Below are 25,422 nucleotides of genomic sequence, written 5' to 3' on the forward strand. Positions count from 1 at the left end.
TCTTCAATACCCTTTATTTTGAACAAATGAGAGCACTGTCAAAGCAAACATTTTAATGTGCAAATTGATTCATTTATGAACATGCCGTGCATAGATGATGTGGTAGCAGGCAGTATTACACTGACCTTTGTCACTGGTCTGCTAGGAAAAATATGCTCATCCATATGAAAATGGCTACTGGTAGTCTTTGTGTAGAGGAACAGTTCTTCATCTTTTACATCTTATGTTCCACTACTCATTCTGTCAAACAACCTGAGTCTCACTGTGATAGAAACAAAAAACCCATTCTTTCTAGAAAGGACTTTTCCCCCCAGGTGTATTTGTCATTTATGGTTGATCAGCTCAGGTCAGAAGCATCTAATTCCCTGAGATTTCACAGTCAAAACATGAAACTACGGGGGAGAGGTATTAGTGATGTCACAGAGAAAGAACTGGCAAAGGTTGGCAGGGTGTAGAGTTTCCTCCCACAAACTCGGCATTACTGCTACCAGGGACTATGAAACAAGAAGGCTCATGAGTCATGGTGATGGTGCTCCATTCCCTATCTTGATCCAAATGGCACTTGGAGCATAGTATCGTAGTATGTACTAAAAAGCAAAGGATGAAAGGAGTGTAATAGACTGAAGAGAGAGGTGATGGGGGCTTGACATGGTTTCATCAGTCATCTAGGGTGACGCACAGGAAAACATTCTTGCTGAGCCAAGTGGCCCTTCATGTCCAGTGGGAATGAGGGGAAATGGGTGTCCATGCTTTACAGCTACCTCTCATAAACAAATCAACAATCTCTTCCTCCAGTGCTCCTTGGCTTCGAATTTGTCTCCCTGCCTGGAGGACCAAAGAAGTATAGAAGTTCTCTAGGAATTCAGGTACAGTACTTAACTTGACACCAGGCAACCCTAACAGTAAGCTGCTGGCAAAAGGAAACAGAGGATTAAAAGAAACACGGAGAGACCAGACTTACTACTAGATTTTCAAAGGGTCCCAAATGGATAATGTGGCATGGGGGGTCATTAGGTGAGGGCACCCCACACTTGTGGAAGGATGCAGGAACTGAGAGATACACAGTTCTTAGTAACTGTTGTGAAAAGCCTGCATGTTGCCTAGATTGTTTTTGTGTTCCACTAATAGTACATGTAACTGGCTGGATAGCTCGGTGGGTTAGGTATAAGGTTGTGGAGCCAAAGTTTGGGAGTTTGATTCACCCACTGTGCCCCCTGTGAGTAAAGCCAACCTGTGTGGCCTTGGGCAAGCTGCACTGTCTCAGAAGCACCTCCAGAAATAGGGAATGATAAACCACTTCCGAGTATTTTCTACCTGGAAAACTTTGAAAAGAGTTGCCATTAGTCAGAACTTACTTGGCAGCACACTATTATTAATAATATGCATACAGTGGGGTCTCTACTTAAGAACGTCTCTACTTAAGAACAATCCAATTTAAGAACAGCTCCATTTGCTAAATTTTGCTTCTACTTGAGAACAGAAATCCAAGATAAGAACAGGAAAAAAAACCTTTCCTGCTCTTTTTTTAACCTTAGGTCATCTTAGGTTTAAAAAAAATTCTCCCCCTAGTGATAGAGTACGTATTAACCAGCTTTGCATTAGTTCCTATGGGAACTAATGCTTCAATGTACGAACACACCTCTACATAACAAAAAAACAGCCAGAACGGATTAATTGGTTTTCAGTCCATTCCTACGGGAAATTTTGCTTCAACTTAAGAACATTTCAACTTAAGAACACCATTCCAAAACGGATTAAGTTCTTAAGTAGAGGTTCCACTGTAGTTTCTATGGACGGAAAAGAGCAGATACGGATTAAATGGTTTTCAATGCATTCCTATGGGAAATGCAGATTCAACATAAGAACTTTTCAACTTGAGAACCAGCTTCCAATACGGATTAAGTTCTTAAGTAGAGACCCCACTGTACTGGTGTAGTACAGATCTACTGGGTTTGTGTACAGTCAATGAGCAAGCAGACAAATGCCTGCATGACTATGGGTATCACTGGCATGCCCACTAAAGAGAAAGCTATAAAAATTAGAGTGTCCTGATTGTAAATTTATTTAATAAATTTATTCCCAGTTCTACAGGGTACAGAACCGATTCCACGAGGCATACAACCAATTCTAAAAGAAAAACAATAATTTAAATTTAGCTAAAATAAGTCAAAATTGACATTAAAAGCAACAGAAGACAATCACAACCACATTTGGGGGCTAGTGAGAGCATGGCCTGGTTTCTGACCATATAAATTGTGTGCTTTATTCTACTGGAAATGAATGGTTTCAGATTGTTTAGGTAACTTGCTTTAGACAGTTTCAAAGTGAATTTGTAGACTGCTAAGTATGGGATTTTCAAACTCAGATAATTTTCCATTCTTAGACTTCTACCTGACAAGACACCTTACAGAAGTTTAAATGCAACTTGCCTGAGAGAAAGGCCTCAGTTGGATGGGTCTGAGGCTGAGCTAGGCCTTGTTGTTGTTTAGTTGTTAAGTCATGTCCGACTCTTCATGACTCCATGGACCAGAGCACGCCAGGTCCTCTTGTCTTCCACTGCCTCCTGGAGTTGGGTCAGATTCATGTTGGTAGCTTCAATGACACTGTCCAACCATCTCATCCTCTGTCGTTCCATTCTCCTCTTGCCTTCACTCTTTCCCAACATCAGGGCCTGTTCCAGGGACTCTTCTCTTCTCATGAGATGGCCGAAGCTTCCTGTTCCTCACCCAGTTAGGACCTTTCTTTCTCAGCAGGAAGCTAGGAGGACCAAGGCCTAGCTTAGCATGCAGGCCTTCCAATTTAGGCTTCTCCTTGGTGAACCATATTCAGGTGTCTGTCAGGTATCAATCCCAGAATGGAGAATTGTGGGATTTGTAGTCCAAACAATTCAAAACATTCATCCCTATCGACTGTCCCCAACTCTATATAAGGTCCATTTAAAGGCAGATACAAATGAGACCACTTCTATAAAATTCTAGGGATATTTTATTTATTTATTTATTTATTTATTTATTTATTTATTTATTTATTTATTTATTTATTTATTTATTTATTTATTTATTTATTTATTTATTTATTTATTTATACCCCGCCTATCTGGTCATTACGACCACTCTAAGGTAAAGGTAAATGTTCTCCTTGACAAATTTTGTCCAGTCGCGTTCGACTCTAGGGGGGCGGTGCTCATCCCCGTTTCCAAGCCATAGAGCCAGTGTTTTGTCCGAAGACAATCTTCCGTGGTCACATGGCCAGTGCGACTTAGACACGGAATACTGTTACCTTCCCACTGAGGTGGTCCCTATTTATCTACTTGCATTTGCATGCTTTCGAACAGCTAGGTTGGCAGGAGCTGGGACAAGCGACGGGAGCTCACTCCGTAGCGTGGATTCGATCTTACGACTGCTGGTCTTCTCACCCTGCAGCACAGGCTTCTGCGGTTTAGCCCACAGCGCCACCACAACCACTCTAGGTGGATATAATCTCAAAGAAGTGGTGCCACACATTGATAGGGTCCTGTCTAGTGGATTGTAAGGAAAGGCCAGAAAGCACATCTTGGGCCTACTGTGCATATGCACATAAATCTCTATTGATAGGTGCACAATGAGACAATACCATTTGAGCTATAGAAACTTACATCAAATAAGATACTGTGGAAATAGCTGTTTTCCAGTTGTGTAACAAAGGTGGAAGTGAGCACCTATTCTGTTTGCATACTTGTAGTGTTCATCTTTTGTCTTGGATTAAGCTAGTAAATGCAAATATTCTTACATGCAGGAACACCAAGTGGGAAATTCCTAAGAAGCAAAGCCCAACCAAACCAACTAGTGCAAAGAGACACAACCAGGCTCTTCCTGCAACTTTCTTTTTTCCCCAAGAACACAATTTCATTCAAGTGTGAGATTCATACACGCTGATGTGAGTTAGAAGTCCAAATTATTCATTTCACAAATAAGACTTTCCCTTCTCCTTCATTTTTATTTTTTAAGAGAATATACCCACAGGCACCATCAACACATTCAACTGCAAAAATAGCCAGTCAGATGAGAACAGAGTAAGAGAAGTTTTATCATTAAGTATTTACTGTTATTCCAGAATATCATTCTGTTTTCTCTGGGGTAATTCAACACTCTGGTGGTAAATCGGTGACCTCATTTGCATTTTCTAATTGAATTGCTATCAGGTTTCGTGCAACACTGAACAACCAAAAACAAAAATAAAAAAAAACTACCAACAAACATAAAAACATTAAAACATAAAAATAAAAACCTGAGGTTCTTATAGTTTTAGGAAGCTACTTGGATTATCTTGGAGTTTATGGAACTGTTTAGAAGGAACAAATCTTGCAAATTCATTGCAAAGCCTCGTGGCACAGTGGTTAAACAGCTGTACTGCAGCCAAAACTGTGATCATGACCCTGGGTTCAATCCCAGGTAGCCAGCTCAAGATTGCATCAGATAGCCATTCTTCTGAGGTCAATAAAATGAGTACTCAGCTTGCTGTAGGGGCAATGTGTTAACCGCCCAGAGAGTGCTTTAAACCAGCCATGGGTGTCCTGTACAACAGTGGTCCCCAGCCTTGGGCCTCCAGATGTTCTTGGACTTCAACTCCCAGAACTCCTGGCCGGCAGAGGTGGTGGCGAAGGCTTCTGGGAGTTGTAGTCCAAGAGCATCTGGAGGCCCAAGGTTGGGGACCACTGTTTTAAACCACTGGTTCTTAACCTTGGGTTACTCAGGAGTTTTGGACTGCAACTCCCAGAAGCCTTCACCACCAACTGCTCTGGTAGTTGCATTTCAAAAACATCCGAGTAACAAAGGTTAAGAACCACTGCTTTAAACTCTTATGGGGTGGTATATAAGCACCATGCTTTTTTGCTTTCTTAGTTCATGTAATGCCATAGAATCCACCCTTTAAGACTGAGATCACTGCTTGTTTGAGAGAGACTCAATGGGTGTGTCTACTATGAATGCCTACGAGTGCTACCAGGTCATACTTTCTGAGACTGTCATGCTCAGCTATGAGCAGGTTGGGAATCCAAAACTGCGGGAGGAGTGGACAACTTTGGCAGGCCCATGGACCAATTTTCTGCTCCAAACCCTATACAGAATGCTAAAAAGTACCTAGTAGGGCTCTTAAGGTAAACAAGATATTTCAGGTGTGGTTCTACCAGTGCCACCCCTTCTACAGTCCATTACAGAATCTGGACACTGGTTCTGTACAAACACAACCCCATCTGACTCAGATTTTTAAAAATGGAAATATGTATCATCGACATGCCCTTGATAAATCATTGAGTGGGTTTTTCTATTCAATTGTCAGATGAAAAGACAAAGCTGGGGAGGAAACAGCATCTGGTACAAAGCACCTTTCATATCTCAAGTAGCATAAGAAAGAAAAATCTGTGGATGTCGTACAATAGCGGTTAACAAAGTGTGTTTGCTTTAGCTCTACCAGAAAACAATACATCAGTTCTCGTTTCTGAAAGGGATCTGTTAGGGTCAATGCTGGAAAAACGTTGGGATTTTGAGTTAAAATGTTGGTTTTTATTGTTGTTTTGATGTCCCTTAACTAATCTGGTGAACCTGCACCATTTGTTTTCCAAACTCACTCTTTCTTTTGTTCGTTAACGCAGGAAGGTTTCAATAAAGCAGAAATGCAGACTTCCACTAGACTGATATGCAATAATATAGTCCGTGACCTTGTCATTACTCTTGTTTTTCTCTAGTTTTGTCACTCTTCAGCTACACACTAATAAGGCTTTTAAGAAAGGAATGATCCGCATTTTAAAAAGCCACCATTCTCCTCATCTTGAACCAGAGTTCAGCTTGTATTAATATTATACACATTTCCAATCAACTGTTTGACTGAAATTGAAATACACCTCACCTGATACTTCTCAGGCAGGGCTTGAGAGAAATTTTAAGCAGCTCGTTGGAGGTGATAGTGTGAGCAGTAATACGGAAGCAAAATGGGCTTAAATTTGCAAGGTGTGAATCTCATCATCACAATTCCCCCAAAGCATTTAAACATCCTTGCCCTCAGTACTTGGTTGGAACTACTGTTAGTTAACTACACTCCTTTTGATGTCTCCTGGCTTTTCAAACAGAGAATCAGGAGAAAGTTGGTCTATAATAGGGATGTAAATTGCCCCTTAGGGACGTGGTGGCGCTGTGGGCTAAACCGCAGAAGCCTGTGCTGCAGGGTCAGAAGACCAAGCAGTTGTAAGATCGAATCCACGCGACGGAGTGAGCGCCTGTCGCTTGTCCGAGCTCCCGCCAACCTACCGGTTCGAAAGCATGCAAATGCGAGTAGATAAATAGGTACCATCTCGGTGGGAAGGTAAACAGCGTTCTGTGTCTAAATCACACTGGCCATGTGACCACGGAAAGATTGTCTTCGGACAAACGCTGGCTCTATGGCTTGAAGAGCGGGATGAGCGCCGCCCCCTAGGGTCGGACACAACTGGACAAAAATTGTCAAGGGGAACCTTTACCTTAAATTGCCCCTTATCTCATTTTAAGGCACAAGAGCAGAAAACACAAGAAAACCAACCCCCCCCCCCAAAAAAACCATACCATTTTTGTCCTCTTCTATAAGAAAGCAAGTTCTTTTCTGCCAACCTCCATTGGATTTTCTTTTCTTTTTTTTAAATTTGTGAGAACAACTTCTGTGCAAATAACACAAATTTTCTTGCTGTTGGTTTCCTATACCTTTAAGCATAAGAAGCACTGAGTGGGTTGTTCATTTCTTTGAAGAATCACTTAATCCTTTTGTGTCTGATCTCTCTCTCTTTCTCTCTCTCTCTCTCTGTGTGTGTGTGTGTGTGTGTATGTGTGTACACACACGCAAGGGCTGCTTACTCCATGCTGCGTTGGTGACAGGGTTCATTGCCTTGTTTAGTTCCTGTGAAGTTCAGACTAAAATCCAAAGCAGCTTCACAGCCCCCACAAAACTAGAATCACCATCTTTATGTTTATGCCTGTGTGCATGCCCTTTGCTTCTGAAAGAGAAAGGCCACTTCATTCATTCATTCATTCATTCATTCATTCATTCATTCAGGCTCAGAGACATTTTCCATGAATTACTGGGAACTTGTTGGAAGAAAAGGACCTTCTTATTTCAGTTCTGAACCAGAGGTAAGAAGTTTCATGTGGGTTGAAAATTCCTTGTCAATATGTCTCATTTTATTCAAATGGTCCAAAGAGAACAAGTATAGTAGGACTGGGGGGGGGGTGTCAGTTCCAAGCCCACCCCATACTAAAAATGCAGAAATATTGAACCCTATACATTGCATGGATTTGTCCTCTCTATAGTGGCCAGTTCTGGTAAATACACCTTGGAGTTTCTGATTATTTTTTAATTTAGCATTTTAATATCCTCAGGCACGAATACAGGTCTCCACTGTAATTTAGTGGATATTTCTCATGTTCTTACTCAAGACTACATCAGCATTCCATCAGCCAAATAAACAGGACCTCTGCTCCATTTCATCCCTAAGACAGAGAAGTCTCATTATCTCTCTGAACAAATGTCCAGTACCTTCTCCCTGCATGCTGGAGTGGCATTTGCTGAGTCCATTTGAGGTTGTTTTATATTTGTATTTGAGGCTGTTTTATATTTGTGTTCCTTTCGCCCTATTCCATTCCATTTATATTACGTTCACAATTGGCTATTGACAGGGGCCATGCATGTACACAGGTGCACAAATGCATACACACAATAGTCCCAGGGCTCAGTTACAGATGGCTTCAGAGGGTCATTGTTTTATTTCTTCTTAAAAGGGACTTTCCAGGTTGTGCTCAGGAAACATGATCTTGGAGGTAGGATGTAGTGTGCTGCCATCATAAGTAGCAGCTATTGATAAACCATGAACTTGTCAAATTCTCCTTTAAAAAAGCCTGACCTGATGACAATGACTTATATCTTTCACAAGGAAATTTCATACTTTCCCTGTGCACCGTTCAACAGAGCACCCCTGTCATTATATCTGTTCTGAATCTTCTACCACCTAACTTCAAAGGAAAGGAAAGGGTGTGGAAGGATGAACAGGTAGCAGAAAGACTTTCCAGTTATCAAGGCATGAAAAAATCCTAGCTGTAACATTAAGTTATCAGCAGAATAAATTGTCCCATATAAGGCCTCATTTACTGTGGCTGCACTGGCACAAAATGTAACTTGGCATAAAATGTGGCCTAAATTTTCAATCAAGGAGGACTGCACACCAGATTTGGACAGACCCCAAATTACTAACCACATCAACCTGGTCTATTTGCATGAGGTCCAGGCTGAGGCGGAATGGCCAGATTCGGTTCTGGAGCAGAGCGAAGCCAATTTACAAACTGTCTGGAGCACAGACAGAAATAGATGGGACTCAAATCACTGTACCCTTTTCCTTTGATTTAAAACAGTAAAGGTTAAAGGTGGAAAGAATTCGAAGCCATTGAGTTAGCTGTCTGAAATATGACAAGGTTGATCTCCTCTGTAGGGTCTACGATACTTCCATCAGTGCAAAACCAAAGCCAAATCTGTAAGTGCCATTTCAGTTTTCTCACACAAGTTAATGAAAAGCTCATAGATTGATTTAGATCTGGGGTACAAGTCAAATCAGATGGGATACAGATCACTCTGGAGGAAATTGAGATATATTCCAAGGGCCTGGTTTGGCCTTTGAATTGCATTGGGGAACTCGAAGACAGGCTTAGATTCAAATGATTTTATCACCATGTTAGCTCATGTAGGTTAATTTACTCTGGATCAAACCATACTCCTTTTAGTACACCACCGTGTTTCCATCTGCAGACAACCACAGAGCCCTGAAATGTTCACAACCAGTACAAGACATGACATAAAATGGATTAGAAGCCAGTGCTTTAAAAGTTTTGTTTTACCATTTCTGAGTGTAATCAGGGAAGTGCAGCCCAAATATATGTATACGAGAGCTTTTGATGGGTAATTTTTTTTTTGCACATCCTTGATTTCTATCCTGTCAGTCACATTTTTTTTTAATTTGGATCCACAAGGTCAATCTTGAGATATTAGCAAAAAAAAATTAATTAATAATACTAGTCAATGTTTTTATAACTTTGCTTGACTGTGGGTGGTATTTTCTTTTAGCAATAATAATAATAAGTAGATCCCATATGACTGAAGTCTGTCACACAAGTCTAGACTGGGCCTTGAGACATTCTTGCTTCTCTATATCCACCATTTCTTTTCTCATGCTCTCTCCCCAATTGCCCTCTCTTCTTAGTATTCATTGTTCCCTCATTGTCCCCAACATTCTTCATGACTCCATCTCTGCTTCTGTTTCTCCAGACAGCACTAGAGCTGGTTGCACATTGCTTTCGAAATGCACACAGCAGAATGGAAGAGAGCAAAATAGCAGCCAGGACCTGTAATATGATTTTCTTTGTGTGTCACCGGACGACTTGCAAGTCCTAGGTGTGCCCCAAGACACATGACATAAACATGTAACACTTTTTTAGTTCTAGGGAGTGACTTGTTCACTTGGATATCTACTGATGAACCTTGGAGATTCAATTTCACAAAATGAATTTCTTCTTATTCACAGTTACATAACAGACAACGCGAGCAATTACAGTGGTGCCTCGCTTAACGAGCGCATCGTTTAATGAGGAATCCGCATAGCAACACGGTTTTTGCGATCGCTAATGCGATCGCATTGTGATGTACTTAATAGCTAAATATCACATTGCGATGATCGGTAAGCGTTTCGCTTACCGATCTTCGCATTGCGATGTTTAGAAAACAGCTCATTGGTGGTTCCAAAATGGCCGCCGTGTGCAGAAAATGGCCACCTGCAGCATTTTTGCGCCCTGCCCTCGCTTACCGGGCGGCAAAAATGGCGGCCGGATGGAGGATTCCCCGCATAGCGGTGAGTTTTTCCCCAATAGGAACACATTAAACGGAGTTTAATGGTTCCTATGGGTTCCCCCCCACCGCATAGCGACAAATCCGGATAGCGACGTTAATCCTGGAGTGGATTAACATCGCTATGTGGGGCACCATTGTATAACAACAACCAAATGCTACAGTTTGTGCACCCAAGTCCGTGGCGGTAGCACCAATACAGAAGCTGTTTTGTGGATATGCAAAGGTTGAAAGTATTCTTTTGAATTCAAGTTCAGACAAAAAAAAAATCAAGATACCTTTCTCAACTGACATGGGTGTCCGTAACACAGAATATAAAGCAAAAAACAAATTAAAAATTTAAAAAATGACAAAAACATCATGGCCCCTTAAAGACTAAAAGGTAAAGGTAAAGGTTCCCCTTGACAATTTTTGTCCAGTCGTGTCCGACTTTAGGGGGCGGCGCTCATCCCGCTCTTCAAGCCATAGAGCCAGCGTTTGTCCGAAGACAATCTTTCCGTGGTCACATGGCCAGTGTGATTTAGACACGGAATGCTGTTTACCTTCCCACCAAGGTGGTCCCTATTTATCTACTTGCATTTGCATGCTTTCGAACCGCTAGGCTGGCGGGAGCTGGGACAAGCAACAGGCGCTCACTCTGTCGCGTGGATTCGATCTTATGACTGCTTGGTCTTCTGACCCTGCAGCACAGGCTTCTGCGGTTTAGCCCACAGCGCCACCACGTCCCCTTCCTAACTGATATATTTTAATGGAGGTTTCGTGGATAAATCCAGTTCCTCAGCTTACATATCTCAAGGAATTTTTAGCAAGGAACCTCACTTCCAGTGTGAGGACAAGAGAATGAAATATTCATAATCAATGTCATTTGTTTCTGCGGAAAACTGAAGCCTTCTGTTTTAAAGCAACCCCTCCCCCCTCACACACACAAAAGCATAGAAAGAAGTGTGTTCAAAAAGACACATACAGCCTGCTTCTAAACTTTAAGATCAAGGCTGAGACTGACTGGATTTTTTTTTTACAGTTGCACAATCTACACAAAAAACAAACCTGTTTTCATAAATCAGACCCCTTTTGTCATGAGTGCTGCAAAATATTTCACCTTTCTGCAGGCAAAAAGAAGTAAAAAAGAGGGTTGCTCCTCAAACAGGAAAGCAAGAGAAGGAAGGATTGACATCTCTCTGTAGAAACAAAAATATGTTGGGCTCTGAACTGGTGGCAGGTGGCCAAGGCAAGGACACTTATATTCTATACCTCTCCAAACTTTCCCAGGCTCTTCCGTTACCTTAAGGTCAGGCTGACAGAGTAGCTGGTTTTTTTAAAATGGCTTTCTAAAAAACACTTCTCCATTTTCCAAATAGAATCACAGAATAATTGATTTGCAACGAGTTTATAAGGTCATTGTGTCAAGCCCCCTGCCCAATGGAGAAGCCCAAATCAAAGCAGATCTGACAGACAGTTGTCCAGTTTTCTCTTGAATGCCTCAGCACTGAAGCACTGGTCGAAATGACTAGATAGGCAGGGTATAAATACAATAAATAAAATAAAATAAAATATTTGGTTCCACTGCTCTAACAGTTTAGAAGTTTTTCCTGACACTTTTCTGTCTTCCTGTAGCTTGAGCCCATTATTATGTGTCCTGCACTCTGATAGAGAACAGATCCAGCCCCTCCTCTGGATGGCTACCTTTCAAGTGCTATCATATCTCTCCTCAGTCTTCTTTTCTCAAAGCTAAACATGCCCAGTTCTTTCAGTCTTTCCTTCTAGGGCTTGGTTTCCAGTTCCCTGGCCATCCTTGTTGCCCTCCTCTGAACTCAATCTTCAACCACAAACCTGGATCCCTGCTTGGATAATGGTTCTGTAGGACCTAATAAAGGGACCCACTAAAGACGCTGCTTCTGAACTGAATGCAGAAGAGTCGGTGCTAGAAGGAACTCCCTTGTTCATGCTACTGGGACAAGGAGGAATTTTTAAAATACTTGAGCTCTGTCATTCTCAATGGAGCAATTTCTGGCTTGTGTAACTTTAAGTTGGGAGGTCATCAACTAAAGCTGCTACACTCCATGGTCCTGAAGATTATTTTGTCTTTAGGACTTTCAAAAACTCTGCTAAACAGCCTCCAGCTTTCAGAAGTGGAAGCAGAAGAGCTTCAGAAAGTCCATTTTTCCTATTATGGGATCCAGAATTCCCATGACAGCACAGTTATTGGCCATACTGGCTGGATGATTCTGATTGTTGTCCTTTAAAAAAAGGGAACTTCCTCAGGCTTTGGGAAGCAGTGGCAGAATAGCTCTGGTCCTCAATGTCTGGAAGAGGCGCTTGGAAGGAGCTCTCATAGGAGCAGAGAAATCAGCCTCTCTTCCATCCTCTGTTGGGAGGGTCTATAAAGGGTCCAATACATCTCCGCAAAAGCAGAAAGGAAGACAAGCTTATGTGAAACATTTCCTCCTGGTTCACCAAAGTTCAAACCCAATGATGATCAAGTGGCCTTGGAAGAATAAAGCTGAAAAGTCAGTCCTTCCCTTCTGCAACATTAATCTGAAAACAAGTGAGGAGGGAATAGAATTCATAGCTGGAGAATTATTCACAAGGGTCTCACTATTGCAAGCTGAGGCTCCTGTTTAGAAAAACCTGTCTCCCTGATAGACTTATATTTATTTATTATTCATGGTTTCAACCTGCTCCATTCCATAGGCATGGATAGACAACAGCAAGTTGAAACTACTCAGTATGGCACCAAAGCACTGAATCTTTAACTAAAAATTAAGAAAACAGCAACATTTCACCCAGAATTGCTGCAGCTGCTGTGACTGGAATTGTATATAATTCAAAACTTGGGACAGTAGCCAAAATCCTACTGGTTATTCATGCTGCCATTCTGTCCAGTGGTTTAAAGCAGTGGTGAACAGCTGTGGGGTAATCACTGAAATCCTGGTCGTGCACCTACACCACTTAAGGCGGATGATGTCATCTGCTTTTTGTGATAGTGAAATTTTTAAAACTTCAGTTTCTCTTCAAGAAATTCACAAGGCTCCTGTGGAATCCCTTTAGCCATCTGAAAGCTGTTGGACGCCATGGAATGGAGGCAGAAGCTGTAATTTCTGAAAATATTTGCCAAGATTATCTTCATCACCACCTGCCTTCTTCAGAAATCAAAGACGTCTCAGAGCCCCCAAAAGCTTCCCCACATCAAGAGGGACACCAAGGGAGCTCAGAACCTTCAGGGGCCAGGGGTGGGAGTCAGAAATCTTTAATTTCTGGAAAAAAATGCTGTTGCTGATGATATCATCAGCCTTATGTGGTGTAGGTCAGGCTGCTGAATTTCAGCCAGAGAGTTGCCACAAGTATTTTTTGTTGTGTACCAAGTGACTAGCTGGCTGGAGAGCACAGTAGGATAGGCTTCGGGCTGTGGAGCCAGAGGTTAGGAATTCAGTTCCCCACTATGCATCCTACAGGAGCCAGCTTATGAAGCCTTGGACAAGCTGAACAGTCCCAAGATGCCCCCAGAAGAAGGGAATGGTAAACCACGTCTGAGTGCTTTCTCCCTAGAAAACTCTGAAAAGGATCATCATAAATCATAATTGACTTGACGGCAGACAATTACTTAACCAAGTAAGTAGCTAAGATTGACACCATTGAATCTCACCATCATAAATCACCAATAGGCTTATGGCCATCGCATTATGAAAGGAAATCGCGGCATTTATCAGCAGCAGGTTGCTGTTGCTGTTAGTCAAGGGGGTAGTTGTAAGAGAAAGGTGAAGCAGAAGAGTAAAGTTGTCTCTTCCTCCATCCACTGTTTCTCCTGCATAGGCACTTATCCCCGGCTGATTTCTCCAAAGTGTTGTGTGCCACCCAGAGTAGACGCTGTCTAGACGGGCGGGATACAAGTCCAATAAATTAAATAAATAAATAATAAATTATTTTCACGTGGCTAGACCAAAATAAACTTACAGAAAAGGTTTACAGGAGAGAATGGGGGGAGGGGAAAGAGTTAACTACTTCCCCACTTGACTTTCTCCTTGCAAATCCTTCCCCTCTGCCATTGTCATGGGTAGCCATTTTATGTTTGCTAGGCATTCCTACCATGACAGCCACTCCAGATTAAAGAGTCCTGCACTACTGCTAAGTGATGCTCAAGATTGAACACTCGTGACTGTTTAGCAGAAAAAGATCCTGCAACCCAATGATCCCCGTTGAGCGTGATGCTCCGCACCACTGTGCCATTCCTGTTACCATGGCAGATGAGGCTGATCCAAGGGAAACTACATGCAAATTTAAAAACAACCTCAGACGCCAGTGTATTAGAAGAGTTTTAGTCTGGTTAATAAGGCAGTTTAAGTTTTGCTTTTCAAATATATGATTCTTATAGCTTCCTTTTGAGGTGGTCCACTCAAGGCAGGATGGTAACACATTCTCTTCCCATGCACTAAAACTAGCCATAGGCTAAAATACAAATGCTTTGACTGGCTCCTAGAAATGAATAAGAAGACAGGAGAAACGCAGGAATAATGGCCCAATGAGCTGCCCATGACCATGTCTGGATATAGTCAACACCATGTCATGTATTATGTCCATGTACTTATTTTGTTACTGGATCTTCTTGCATCTAGTTTAAGGAAGTCAAACAAGGAGGAACAGTTGCTTTGGGATAGTTATAGAACCAATGGCTATTCTATGTTTTAAAAATTACCATTATTGCTATTTTTTTTTTTACCTTGTGTCCCTTGTGTTGGGATTTCTCTCCCACCAGTAACCTGACCATTGTTTCCCATCTTTCTAGGGCCTGGTGGTCCCATGCCGTCACCATAAATATTGTCTGCTCCGAGGGGATTTGCACCCTTTTGGTAGCGTAGACGGTTCCATCGGTCCTCACCTTGAAGTCCAGGTTGTCAGTTTCGTACCGAATCCCCTTGCTCTCCGAGCAGCCGCTAAATTTCACTAGAAAGGAAGACAGAAGAAAACATTATTGTTGTTGTTGTTATTCAGGCTACTGATATTACAGTAGGACCACAGTATCCATGGGAGATCGGTTCCAGGCCCAGTAACAGATGGCGCCAAACTGCAGATAATAATAAACTCTCTATATAGCATAGTAGTGCTCAAGCTTTGTTTCAAAGGAGAAATGCCTCCTGGAAGTGTTTTTTTTTTTTTTTAACCATCAAACAAAGAACCTGTTCTAAAGGGAAGCTGTAACTTTTCAAGAGCAGATTTGGTAGGAGGAGCTACTGCCGATGGAAAGGTGTTTAATTCTGGAGCAGTAGAAATGACCTGTCCAGGAACACCTATTTGAAGGTTTGCCTGATTCAGTTTGAAGACAAATAGCCATACGAAGAGAGAGCATGGGCCTTGAAGTTTTCTACCCAGTTAGCATCTGGACAGTAGACCGAGCAGGTGCATGGATCACCTGGTCTCAGTCTGTAACCCCTGTCATAGTGGAATGTATTGTGTTCCTGTTTATTTTACAGTAATGACGATTTCTAAATGTACATCATACACATTAATCAGTATATGCACCTTTTATGCAAATCTCTGTACTCTTTGAACATCCTTTTTTTGATAACCCACTACCTCTTTTTTTGCAATGTATGCTGTAGACAAGCTTCCCATAAAAAAACAGGTGGTGGGGAGGTTTATGAACATCATAAAAGGGCAGTGGCTAGATGGAAGCCCCAGACCTTATTGTCTATCATCCTACCTGAAACCTTGAACAAACATTAAGGAAATAATATAACTGTTTCTTTGACCTTTTGAAGAAGCTCTTGAACTTTATTGCCATTCCTAGCAAAATGGCCAGTGGCTATTTTTAAACTACTTTCTAAAGTTGCATTACATCGGAGAGGCAGCCGATCCCTGTTGCTGCAACTGGATTTCTCTCCATCTCCACTATCTTTTGAATGAGTTGGAAAACTATCAGCCACACAGTTGACCACCCATTCCACACACACCCAGCTTCCCTCTATCTGCCATGTAGACAAGATGCTTATGCATGCTTTAATGGGAACTTAAATATCCATAATCATTTTGTTATCAGATTACCATTATTAGTTGCAGAATAATTAAAAGCCACTGCTAAAGCTAGATACTTCTGTACGGCACAGATGCATTCAGGAAAGGCTCAAAATACTTGAGATTATGACATGTGACAAATGGTTGGAAATACAATTGAAGTGAAAGGCATTGGATAAAAGTTATAGGGTAGAAACCATAATGCTGTCACTGTCTTTGTTTTAACATCAAGTTGATGGACTAGTTGAAACTATTTTACAGATGGTAAAGAAAGAGAACCCTGGGTTTTGTTCATGGAATTTCCATATAAATAGCAAGCCTAGCTCTCTAGTACAATGGGGTCAAAAGGGCATCACCCTCGCAGGACAGCAAGGTATTCAGCAAGTTTGGGAGATTTCCTCTCTTTCTTTCTTTCTTTCTTTCTTTCTTTCTTTCTTTCTTTCTTTCTTTCTTTCTTTCTTTCTTTCTTTCTTTCTTTCTTTCTTTCTTTCTTTCTTTCTTTCTTTCTATATATTTATATTTTTTTTGCAGAAATACATAGGACAGAGAGACCTCTAGAACAGTGGTCCCCAACCTTGGGCCTCCAGATGTTCTTGGACTTCAACTCCCAGAAATCCTGGCCAACAGAGGGGGCAGTGAAGGCTTCTGGGAGTTGTAGACCAAGAACATCTGGAGGCCCAAGTTTGGGGACCACTGCTCTAGAACACCCAAGGAGGCCCAAGCCTACTTAGTGGCTACAGAATGGTGATTAACTGTTGTATAGATTAGTGGTCCCCAATCTCGGGCCTCCAGATGTTCTTGGACTTTGAAATCCTGGCCAGCAGAGGTGGTGGTGAAGGCTTCTGGGAGATGTAGTCCAAGAACATCTGGGGGCCCAAGAATGGGGACCACTGGCATAGATAATAGAAAACCAGGTGACAGAGGTTATATAATGGAGTACAACAAAGGAGAACATAGTTAGCTGGCTGGTTGTATGACTTGAACAGGAAACAAATACATGGATTTGTATTGATGTTCACTTGTGGTAAAAATCCCATTTGTTCTAGTGTGAGCATCCATCCAGACCTTGTGACATAATACTTTCATCTTTTAAAAAAATATTTAGGGCAATAGCCTTGCTCTCGGTGACTGGAGAGTCAAGCTGTGCATTAAAGGTCTAGAGATGGGCATGAACCACAGAACTGACAGTTCATCAGCTGGACAGGTCTTCGGCACTTCCCAGCAATGCCACCAGAGTCTGCCCTGGTTTCCCCAGCCCACTCCCTCTGGATGCTGACTCAGAGTGGGTGCCCACAGGAGGAGGTGGGGCTGGGAAGTGTCAAACATCTGTTAGGCTGAAGGACGAACCAGCACGAACTGCTGGTTGGTGGTTTGTGCCCATCTCTAACATACCGTGAGCCACATAACTTGGCATATAGTAGATAATGCATACACACGTTTCTTAACTTAGACCATTTGCCCAACAGTATTTCAGCCAAAGAATCACAAGACGAAAGAACAACAGCCTGGAGGCTGCCCATCTTGTATATGCATATGTATATGTATATACAAATAAAAGGCTTCTTTGGGCCACATTTTTAGCAATGTGTCTTTTCTTTGTTGATAAGTGTCCACCCCCACTAAGATAACCATTTTTTTCATAGAAACCATGAAGAAGACTAAGAAATCCAAAGTAAGAACAAAGTTAATTGAATTTTTATATACTGTTTCAACTTAAACTTGTCCTGTGACCTAATTACAATTTCCCTGTTTGGAGTTTTCAGAAGACAAAAATATGTTTGTTTGTTTTTTAATTTTAGCACTTGAAGTCTCAGTATAATCTGACGTTTTAATTTGTTTGTGTGATTCATACATATCTGGTACACATGTGGCCTAGCAATATTTTGTCTTCCTTTTTAAAACAAACCCTGACCATTATATCATTTTTACTTTTCATGTCCAAGGAGGCAGCCTAGCTGTGGTAGCTAGGTGAGAGTATCATAGATTTCCTGCCACTTTTTAAACAGAGGTGTGTTTTCTGCATTCCCTCTGGAAGTACACTGAAGACAAAAGGCCACATTGAGTAAACCATGTACAGTATTTTTAAAATGTCGCTCTGCTAGTTTATTTTAACAGCCATTCATAAGTGATACATTTCAAACCAAAAACAGAGAAAAACAATAGTTTCTAAAGTTTTTTTTTAAATGGTCATGGATAATAGTTTTGCCCTAAAAGTGTAGCATGAAATCTTGTAGCATGAAAACATGTTTATGAGAATCAGCTTCAGCAAGCTCACTGAGATTATAACAGCTCTTTGGCAACCACAAAGATATCTTTCCAAGATATAAACAAGAGACAGGAAAATAATAAACAGATGGCAGCTGCAAATAATTATTTAGAAAAGTTGTGACATATGTTTGTTAATCATTTTGCCTGTAAGTAAAATCGATTGCTGGCAAGAAGAGCATGTAAACAAGGTCACTGGGAAAAAAAAGATAGTCATTGCTTGAAATAGAGAGTCATTTCTTGAAAAAAACCTAATTTTATTTATTTTATTTATTTATTTATTTCATTTATACCCTGCCTATCTGGTCAAATGTGACCACTCTAGGCGGCTAATGGCATTCTGGACCTCACACAGGAGGAGAACACACATTTTTAGTACGGCACAACATCCCACTATAGTCATAGAGGTGAAGCAAGTTTGAGAAGGCCCTGATTAAAACCTGCTCTCTCCCCAGTTTTACCTTGTGGTCCAAGCAGGGGAGCATCTCACTACAAAATTCTAGGGTAAGATCCTTCTCCAGCACTTGCACCTTGGGCCACAAGCTGCCTATGCTGCAGGTCACACTCAGGCCCATTCTTGGCCTCACTTGTGAGCCAATCTATTTATCAGAATGCTTGGTTCTAAAAGCTGGGAAATTTAATTTTCACAATTTCTATGAAGATGGAATACTGGCTTCCCAAAGACCAAACAGTGAGTCTACGAATCACTGCAACAAAGATTCTAGCATGCCTTCTCATGTACCTAGAGACTTCAAATTTATCTATTCTAATTCTTAGTCTGTTGGACTTCTCACAGCAAGGTTTTTGGAAGCAAAAACTTTTTGATACGGGGACTTTAGGATTACAGCATTTGTGGGACAGTTCTCCAATGAGTTCTTGCGACTGTGGCTTGTTGATAGATAGAACTTAACAAGTCAGTCTGAAACCCTGTAGAAGCCAATTTGGGATTGGTTTGAATTGTGTTGTTATTTTGTTTTCTCTTTTAAAAATACAGATCCCCATGATGTTTCTAGTTGTTGCAATATTCATTTATTATCTAGCTTCAAAGAACCCAGGAGAACTGCATATAAACACATTGCTTTTTGTGTGTGGAAGTGTCCTATGCACAATTTATATATTATAAACTATATTATTTATTTAGGGCCGTGGTGGCACTGCAGGTTAAACTGCAGAAGCCTTTGTGTGCTGCAGGGTCAGAAGACCAGCAATTGTAAGATCGAATCCACGCGACAGAGTGAGCGCCTGTCGCTTTGTCCCAGCTCCTTGCCAACCTAGCAGTTCGAAAGCATGCAAATGCGAGTAGATAAATAGGGACCACCTTGGTGGGAAGGTAAATGGCATTCCCTAGTCATGCTGGCCATGTGACCACGGAAACTGTCTTCGGACAAACGCTGGCTCTACGGCTTGGAAACGGGGATGAGCACCGCCCCCTAGAGTGGAACATGACTGACTAAAATGTCAAGGGGAACCTTTACCTTTACCTATATTATTTATATATTTTAATTACTTAAAATATTTTTAGCCCAGAAAAGGATCCAAGGCGGCTATTGCAATGCAATTTTTATTTTTTTGTAGGGGAAACCATAGGGGGAAGAAGAACGGAGGGAACTTAACATCTGCTTTGGTGTTACCTCACACAAAATGAATACCATTTTTTAAAAAAAATTAGTAATACATACAACCAAAACTGTCGTAATTCTCTCAACAAACATATTTGTTTAGATCTCCCCTTTCTTTTTTGGTGACAATTGGAAACCATTCCAGATGCTCAAGTCTTTGATTGATTGCTTGTTTTCCTGACAGAAAAGAGATAAACTATTGTTTATTTTCTCTGGCTTGGTTTTGTTACGATATTTGCTTCATCTTTCTGCAGATATTTTTCACACAAATCATTTGATAAACCAAAATCAATGTCTATTGACTTATCCTAACTTTGGTTTTATCTTTTTGAATATAGCAAAAGGTACAGGAGGCAGCGAGAAGCATGAGAAAGCAGAGATGGAAAAAAATTACACATTTGACTACAGCTTCCAGAACTTTGCTGGCTGTGGGGAATTCTGGGAGTTGTAGTCCAAGAATACCCAGAGTGTGGCAGCCCAGTTAGTTTCTGGGATATTCAAATTCAATCATATTTCCCCAATCCTGCCCTCCCCCACATTGGCTCCCTGTAGACATCTGGGCCAAATTCAATGTGTTGGTATTGCCATACAAAGCCTTAAAATGATTTAGGACCTCAATACCTTTGGTACAGCATCTCCCTCACAGAACTGCTGTCCATGTCACCCATTCCTCTCAGGTCTTGCTGCTATAGGTGCCTACAGCAAAGGAGGCCCAGAAGGTGTTAACTAGGAACTGGGCCTTCTCAGTGGTGGCTTCGTCTTTGTGGAACTCACTCCCATCAGAGGTCTGCTGGGGCCCCTACCTCTGGGTCTTTTACAAACTACAGTAGTTAAGGCAGAACTCTTTATAGAAGCCTTTGGTAATTCTCTTCTATGAAAGTCTTTCTGTTGACCCTCATTTGTATTATCTACCTCAGTTGTTGATGTCTTTTATTATTATTGTTGTTGTTTGTTTTTGAGCTTAATTTTATCATTTGCTGGTTGAGATATTTTAGCTCTGTTGTAAATCGCCTAAGGCAGAGGTTTTTCACCAAAGGGGTACTATAAAAATTAAATAAGTAAATACATTTCTGCTACTTTTCCTTACAGTGCAATGGAATACATCTCTTCTGAGAAGAAAGTACTGTTGAACTGCAGTGAGAAAAAACAGAAGTCTTGTGGCATATTAAAGACTAACACATTTTTATCTGTCCTACGCAAGGACATCGGCTGCCACCCATGGATGTTTTCAAAGAAGTAGCTGTGTTGGTTTGTTCTGCCATATGAAACACAATCAAAAACAAATCTGTTGTAGCACCTTAAATACCAGCAGAATTTCCATGGACTATTATTCTGTATTTTAAGAATACAGGAGGAAGTGACTCGCCCTGTAATAAATGGCACAATTTTAAAGGTGCCGCATTGTTTTATTTTTGTAAGTCCATGGAAGCTTATAGCAAACAAAAATTTGTAATAAAGTCTGTCATAAAGTTAGTCTTTAATAGTTTTATCACTGAAGACTCTGGGCTATTATGGAATCCAGTGAGAATTATAATCCTATACACACAAGCAAGTGTGTATAGGATTATAATCTAAGTTGGCTCTACCCTTTTTGATAGCTTATAGTATTAGGAAGGTGCGTTTATGAAGAACTGCACAAGAGTATCTCCAACAGCATATTTATTTGCCAATACATGAATAAATACTTTCTGAACTGTCATCTAAGCTAAATGTAAATTATGAGGGAAGCCAGCAACAAATGACACATCTGGCTGATAAGAAATGATGGATATTGGTACCTTGGCTTTTTTTTTTAAAAGATGGGTGTATCTATGCAATTATTGTGGGAGGATCAGGTTTTAAGCAATTTCACTGTCACAGCTTCCTTGATTTAATTACTGTTTATTTCCAAAACCAGAGAAAAAGGTGCCTTACTCGATTTTGTTTCACAAAATGAATTCCACCCACCCAGCAGACATTTTCACCTTTATATTGCCATTTTGGAATGTAGAAAATAATTTCCCATGTCAGCCACAGCCTTGACATTTCTGCCTCTTAATCAGTGCCTCCCATCTCTGAGAATGCCAACCAAAATTTGGTTTCTGCAGCCCAGGAAGCAGATAATTTTGGGCCCCATTATACACCAGTTCATTTAGGAAATACTATACTATCATTCATTCACCATATCTTCCTACCAGTTCAAACATGAGTTAGAAACGAAAAAACATTGTGTTTGCCTGTGTATCTCAAGAGATTTCAAGTCCAACCACATTTGAAAAAAGGACCCCGGACAATCATTTGCTGTCAGTCCAGGGAGGGGCAAAATGCTATCTGCAGCTACCTGCTCTCCCAAAGCCTTTATTTATAGTATCGTTAATCAATTCCACTAATAGCAAACTCACGTGAGGACTGGCTATACCACTGGGAAACAAGGATATGCCAGGCTGTCTAGAGGAACCTCAAACTAAGCAAAAATACCAAAAGAAACCAAAGAAGAATGAATGAAAAGGGGGAAAATGAAGAGTTTACCCTTAAAATAACAAGATGGAGCAGAAATCAATATAAATGTATCCACAGTTTTAATCAATCCCCTTTCTGATCATCATTTGAACCAGGTTTGTCTACTAACACAGTTTATCTGTTCTTTCTTTTTCTTAAAATATACACAAATATACCTAGTATTGAAAATAGTTAAGCATCTGTTTAAATCACTGCACGTTGTTCCAACATGCTATGCTTATGTCTTATGACACCATGCCAACTTTTATGCTCCATTATCTGACAACGACTGCCTTGTAGACAGAACTCCCTCTGTGACTTGCTAATTATTTCTATTAGTTAAAACAAACCTGGCTACAGACGGAGGATATCAGGGGAGAAATGAATCCTCCATTTCAGAACCAGAGGAGGCCCGTGATCACTGCCGATCTTCTCTTGACTTGGTTTCATTGTCAGGTCACTCCAGGAGTATTGCACAATGACTCTCATCATCCTCAGTCAAAGGACTGGGGATGATGGGAGGTGTATCTGGAGGGCACCAGCCTGCAGGAAACTGCCTTAGATCTTTCCAGGGCAGAATGACAAGAGACAAAGGAAATCAGCAACATTATCAACAAAGAATGGTACCATCCCAAGTTTCTGGAAGAGGAAGGGCAAATAGATTTTAGGGGAAAAAATCATGAATTTCTATGAATGTTTGCCAGCATCATGAAGCCAAGCTTTGTAGCACAATTCAAAGGACCAGTCTTGGATATATTTGTGATAAAAGACATGCATGGGAAGCGGTGAGTTTGAATAGCACTGGTAAAGCAAAAAAAAGCAAAGTGTGTTGCTTATATACCGCCCCATAGCACTTCAAGCACTCTCTGGGTGGTTTACAAATTAATTATGCAAGCTACACATTGTTCCCCCCCCCCAGGGAGCTGGGTATTCATTTTACTGACCTCAGAAGGATGGAAGGCTGGGTGAACCTTGAGCTGGCTACCTGGGATTGAATCCTCGGTTGTGAGCACAGTTTTGGCTGCAGTACCGCAGTTGAACCACTGCACCAAGAGGCTCTTTTAATGGTTTTTTAGTTGTTTTTCAATACCTCTGCAAAGGTGTAGGGTCTCATACCAGGAACTCTGGCAGCTGCAGAGACCAGAGGCTGAACTCCCTGTGCCAGAAGCACAATAAACGGCTTCCATATTGATCTCTCCTGTAATGTAGACCTGCACCTGTATAGTCAGTAATATGTCTCCATCAGACCACATGATCTAAGCAAGGTTTTGGGGGAAAATACTGTTTTTTCAAATTACAACTGTCAGAATCCTGTGATTATGCCAGCTGGAGGATTTTGAAAGTTCTACTCCCAAAAGCGTACTTTTGAGGCTTAAGATTTGAGGAACCAGAGGGGGATTATCGGATCACGAGTTCTCCAGTCTTGGTTTCTCACTCTGAGGAGCTACTCCCTCTGGTTCCTCGCTCTTAGCAATTCAGATCTGAGCAATGGCACTAAGTACAGTGGTCTCATTTTGCCTTTCCTTCTCATTTGTCTCCTCTGGAATAGAACCATCAGTCGCTTAGAACCTCAATTACCTGCTTCTCAATTTGACTTTTATCTGGTTTGCACCATTCTTCTTAGGTGTGCCCTGACAGTCATATCTATCTATCTATCTATCTATCTATCTATCTATCTATCTATCTATCTATCTATCTATCTATCTATCTATCTATCTATCTATCTATCTATCTATCTATCTATCTATCTATCTATCTATCTATCTATCTGGCTGGCTGGCTGGCTGGCTGGCTGGCTGGCTGGCTGGCTGGCTGGCTGGCCGGCCGCTGGCTGGCTGGACGGACGGACGGACGGACGGACAACACACATTTCCGTATTTGCCTTGCAACTTTGGATGGTCTTTCAAAGTTTTCAGTACAAACATATGTTGGTGTATCAAGGTGCGTCTGGACATTATTCAGACAAGTTAGGGGATTCTGGTGATTGTAGTCAAAGAGTAACATTCTATATACTTATCTTGACATCTGGCACAGGAAGATTGGTTTATGGCATAGAAGACATAAAATTGCTTGCTTTTTCCAGTAAAAATAGAGCTTCAATTAAGTGTCTTTTAGCTGGCTGGAAAGGTCAGTGAATTGGTGCTTGGAGTGAGATTCCCCACTGTGACTTGTGGGAGAACAGCCAACCTATGTAGCCTTGGGCAAACTACAAAGTTCCAGGATGGCCCCACCCCTACATAAAAGAATGGAAAACCTTCTTTATGTCTAGGAAGCCCTGGAACAGGTCACCATAAATTGGAATTGACTTGACAGCACAATTAATAAGTAACTAATTGAGTCTTTTTAACTGAGGGTAACTTCTTGTATGATGTTTGTGCTTTGCAAATTGCAAGGCACTGATAAAATTCCTTTTCTCTTTTTGCAAAAAGCTGAGAATGTCTGTAGTTTGCTGCTGAAGCCACTTTTGAATTGAAAAAGGGAAAAAACAGAGAGGGAGGAAAGGGGGGGAAAGGAAGAGATTGAGCAATTGTGGCTGTTTAGTCAAAGCTCAGATCTCTCTGGACTCAGATCTATCTTTCTTTTGACCAGTCTCAAATCTCAGGCATTACTGTGCAGGTTTTTTAACATTCAGAGCCTGCAGCCTCTATAATTAGGGTTCAAGATAAACAGCAGAGTTTTCGGTTTATCATTTTTTACAGGGTGGTTGGGGTGGTGGGGATGGTAAGGGAAAATGTGTTTAAAAATATATGTGCATATCCACTGTGGAAATGTTCAGTGATGCTTATCGGAAGCTTATGCTGAAGGCGCATCAAATGCCTGGAGAAAGAGAGAGGGAGGGAAGTGCGGAGGGGAGGAGAGAGGAAAAAACTGGGCCTGGTGCCTTCATTAGCAGGCATGTTCAGTTTAACCCTTTAGCCTCATCATGTTTAATTACTTTCTCTCTTGAAAGAGGTACGATGCTGAATGGAAGAAAGCAACCCAGGTAGTGAAGAACAGTCGGATGAGTTTGTGCGTTACCATGTGCTGCATTTAATGGAAAGTGCAAAAGTATCAATTTTTTGTTGTGGCACGGCACTGGTGGGGCCCCCACCCACCCAGGAGGGTGGGTTTCCCACCTTGGTGGGGCAGGCATCAGCCTTTGCCACATGCACTTCCCTACTGGATT

At 41.3% G+C, this 25,422-nt stretch overlaps 1 protein-coding gene across 8 annotated transcripts in view; it reads right to left on the bottom strand.

Moving 5' to 3' along the window:
• The window catches only part of CDH4 (cadherin 4), a 954,442-nt gene that overhangs the window by 338,004 nt on the left and 591,016 nt on the right, over window positions 1-25,422 (bottom strand). For 6 of the 8 annotated variants that reach the window (XM_072996786.2, XM_078392123.1, XM_072996784.2 and 3 more), the window contains one exon: window positions 14,603-14,826. In XM_072996786.2, the coding sequence (XP_072852887.2) occupies window positions 14,603-14,826 (224 nt within the window). The remainder of the gene's footprint in view (window positions 1-14,602; window positions 14,827-25,422) is intronic. The other 2 variants (XM_072996789.2, XM_072996788.2) reach the window with 1 other exon arrangement.

The sequence above is a fragment of the Pogona vitticeps genome, chromosome 4 (assembly GCF_051106095.1).
Source record: "Pogona vitticeps strain Pit_001003342236 chromosome 4, PviZW2.1, whole genome shotgun sequence".
NCBI classification, from domain to species: Eukaryota; Metazoa; Chordata; class Lepidosauria; order Squamata; family Agamidae; genus Pogona; species Pogona vitticeps.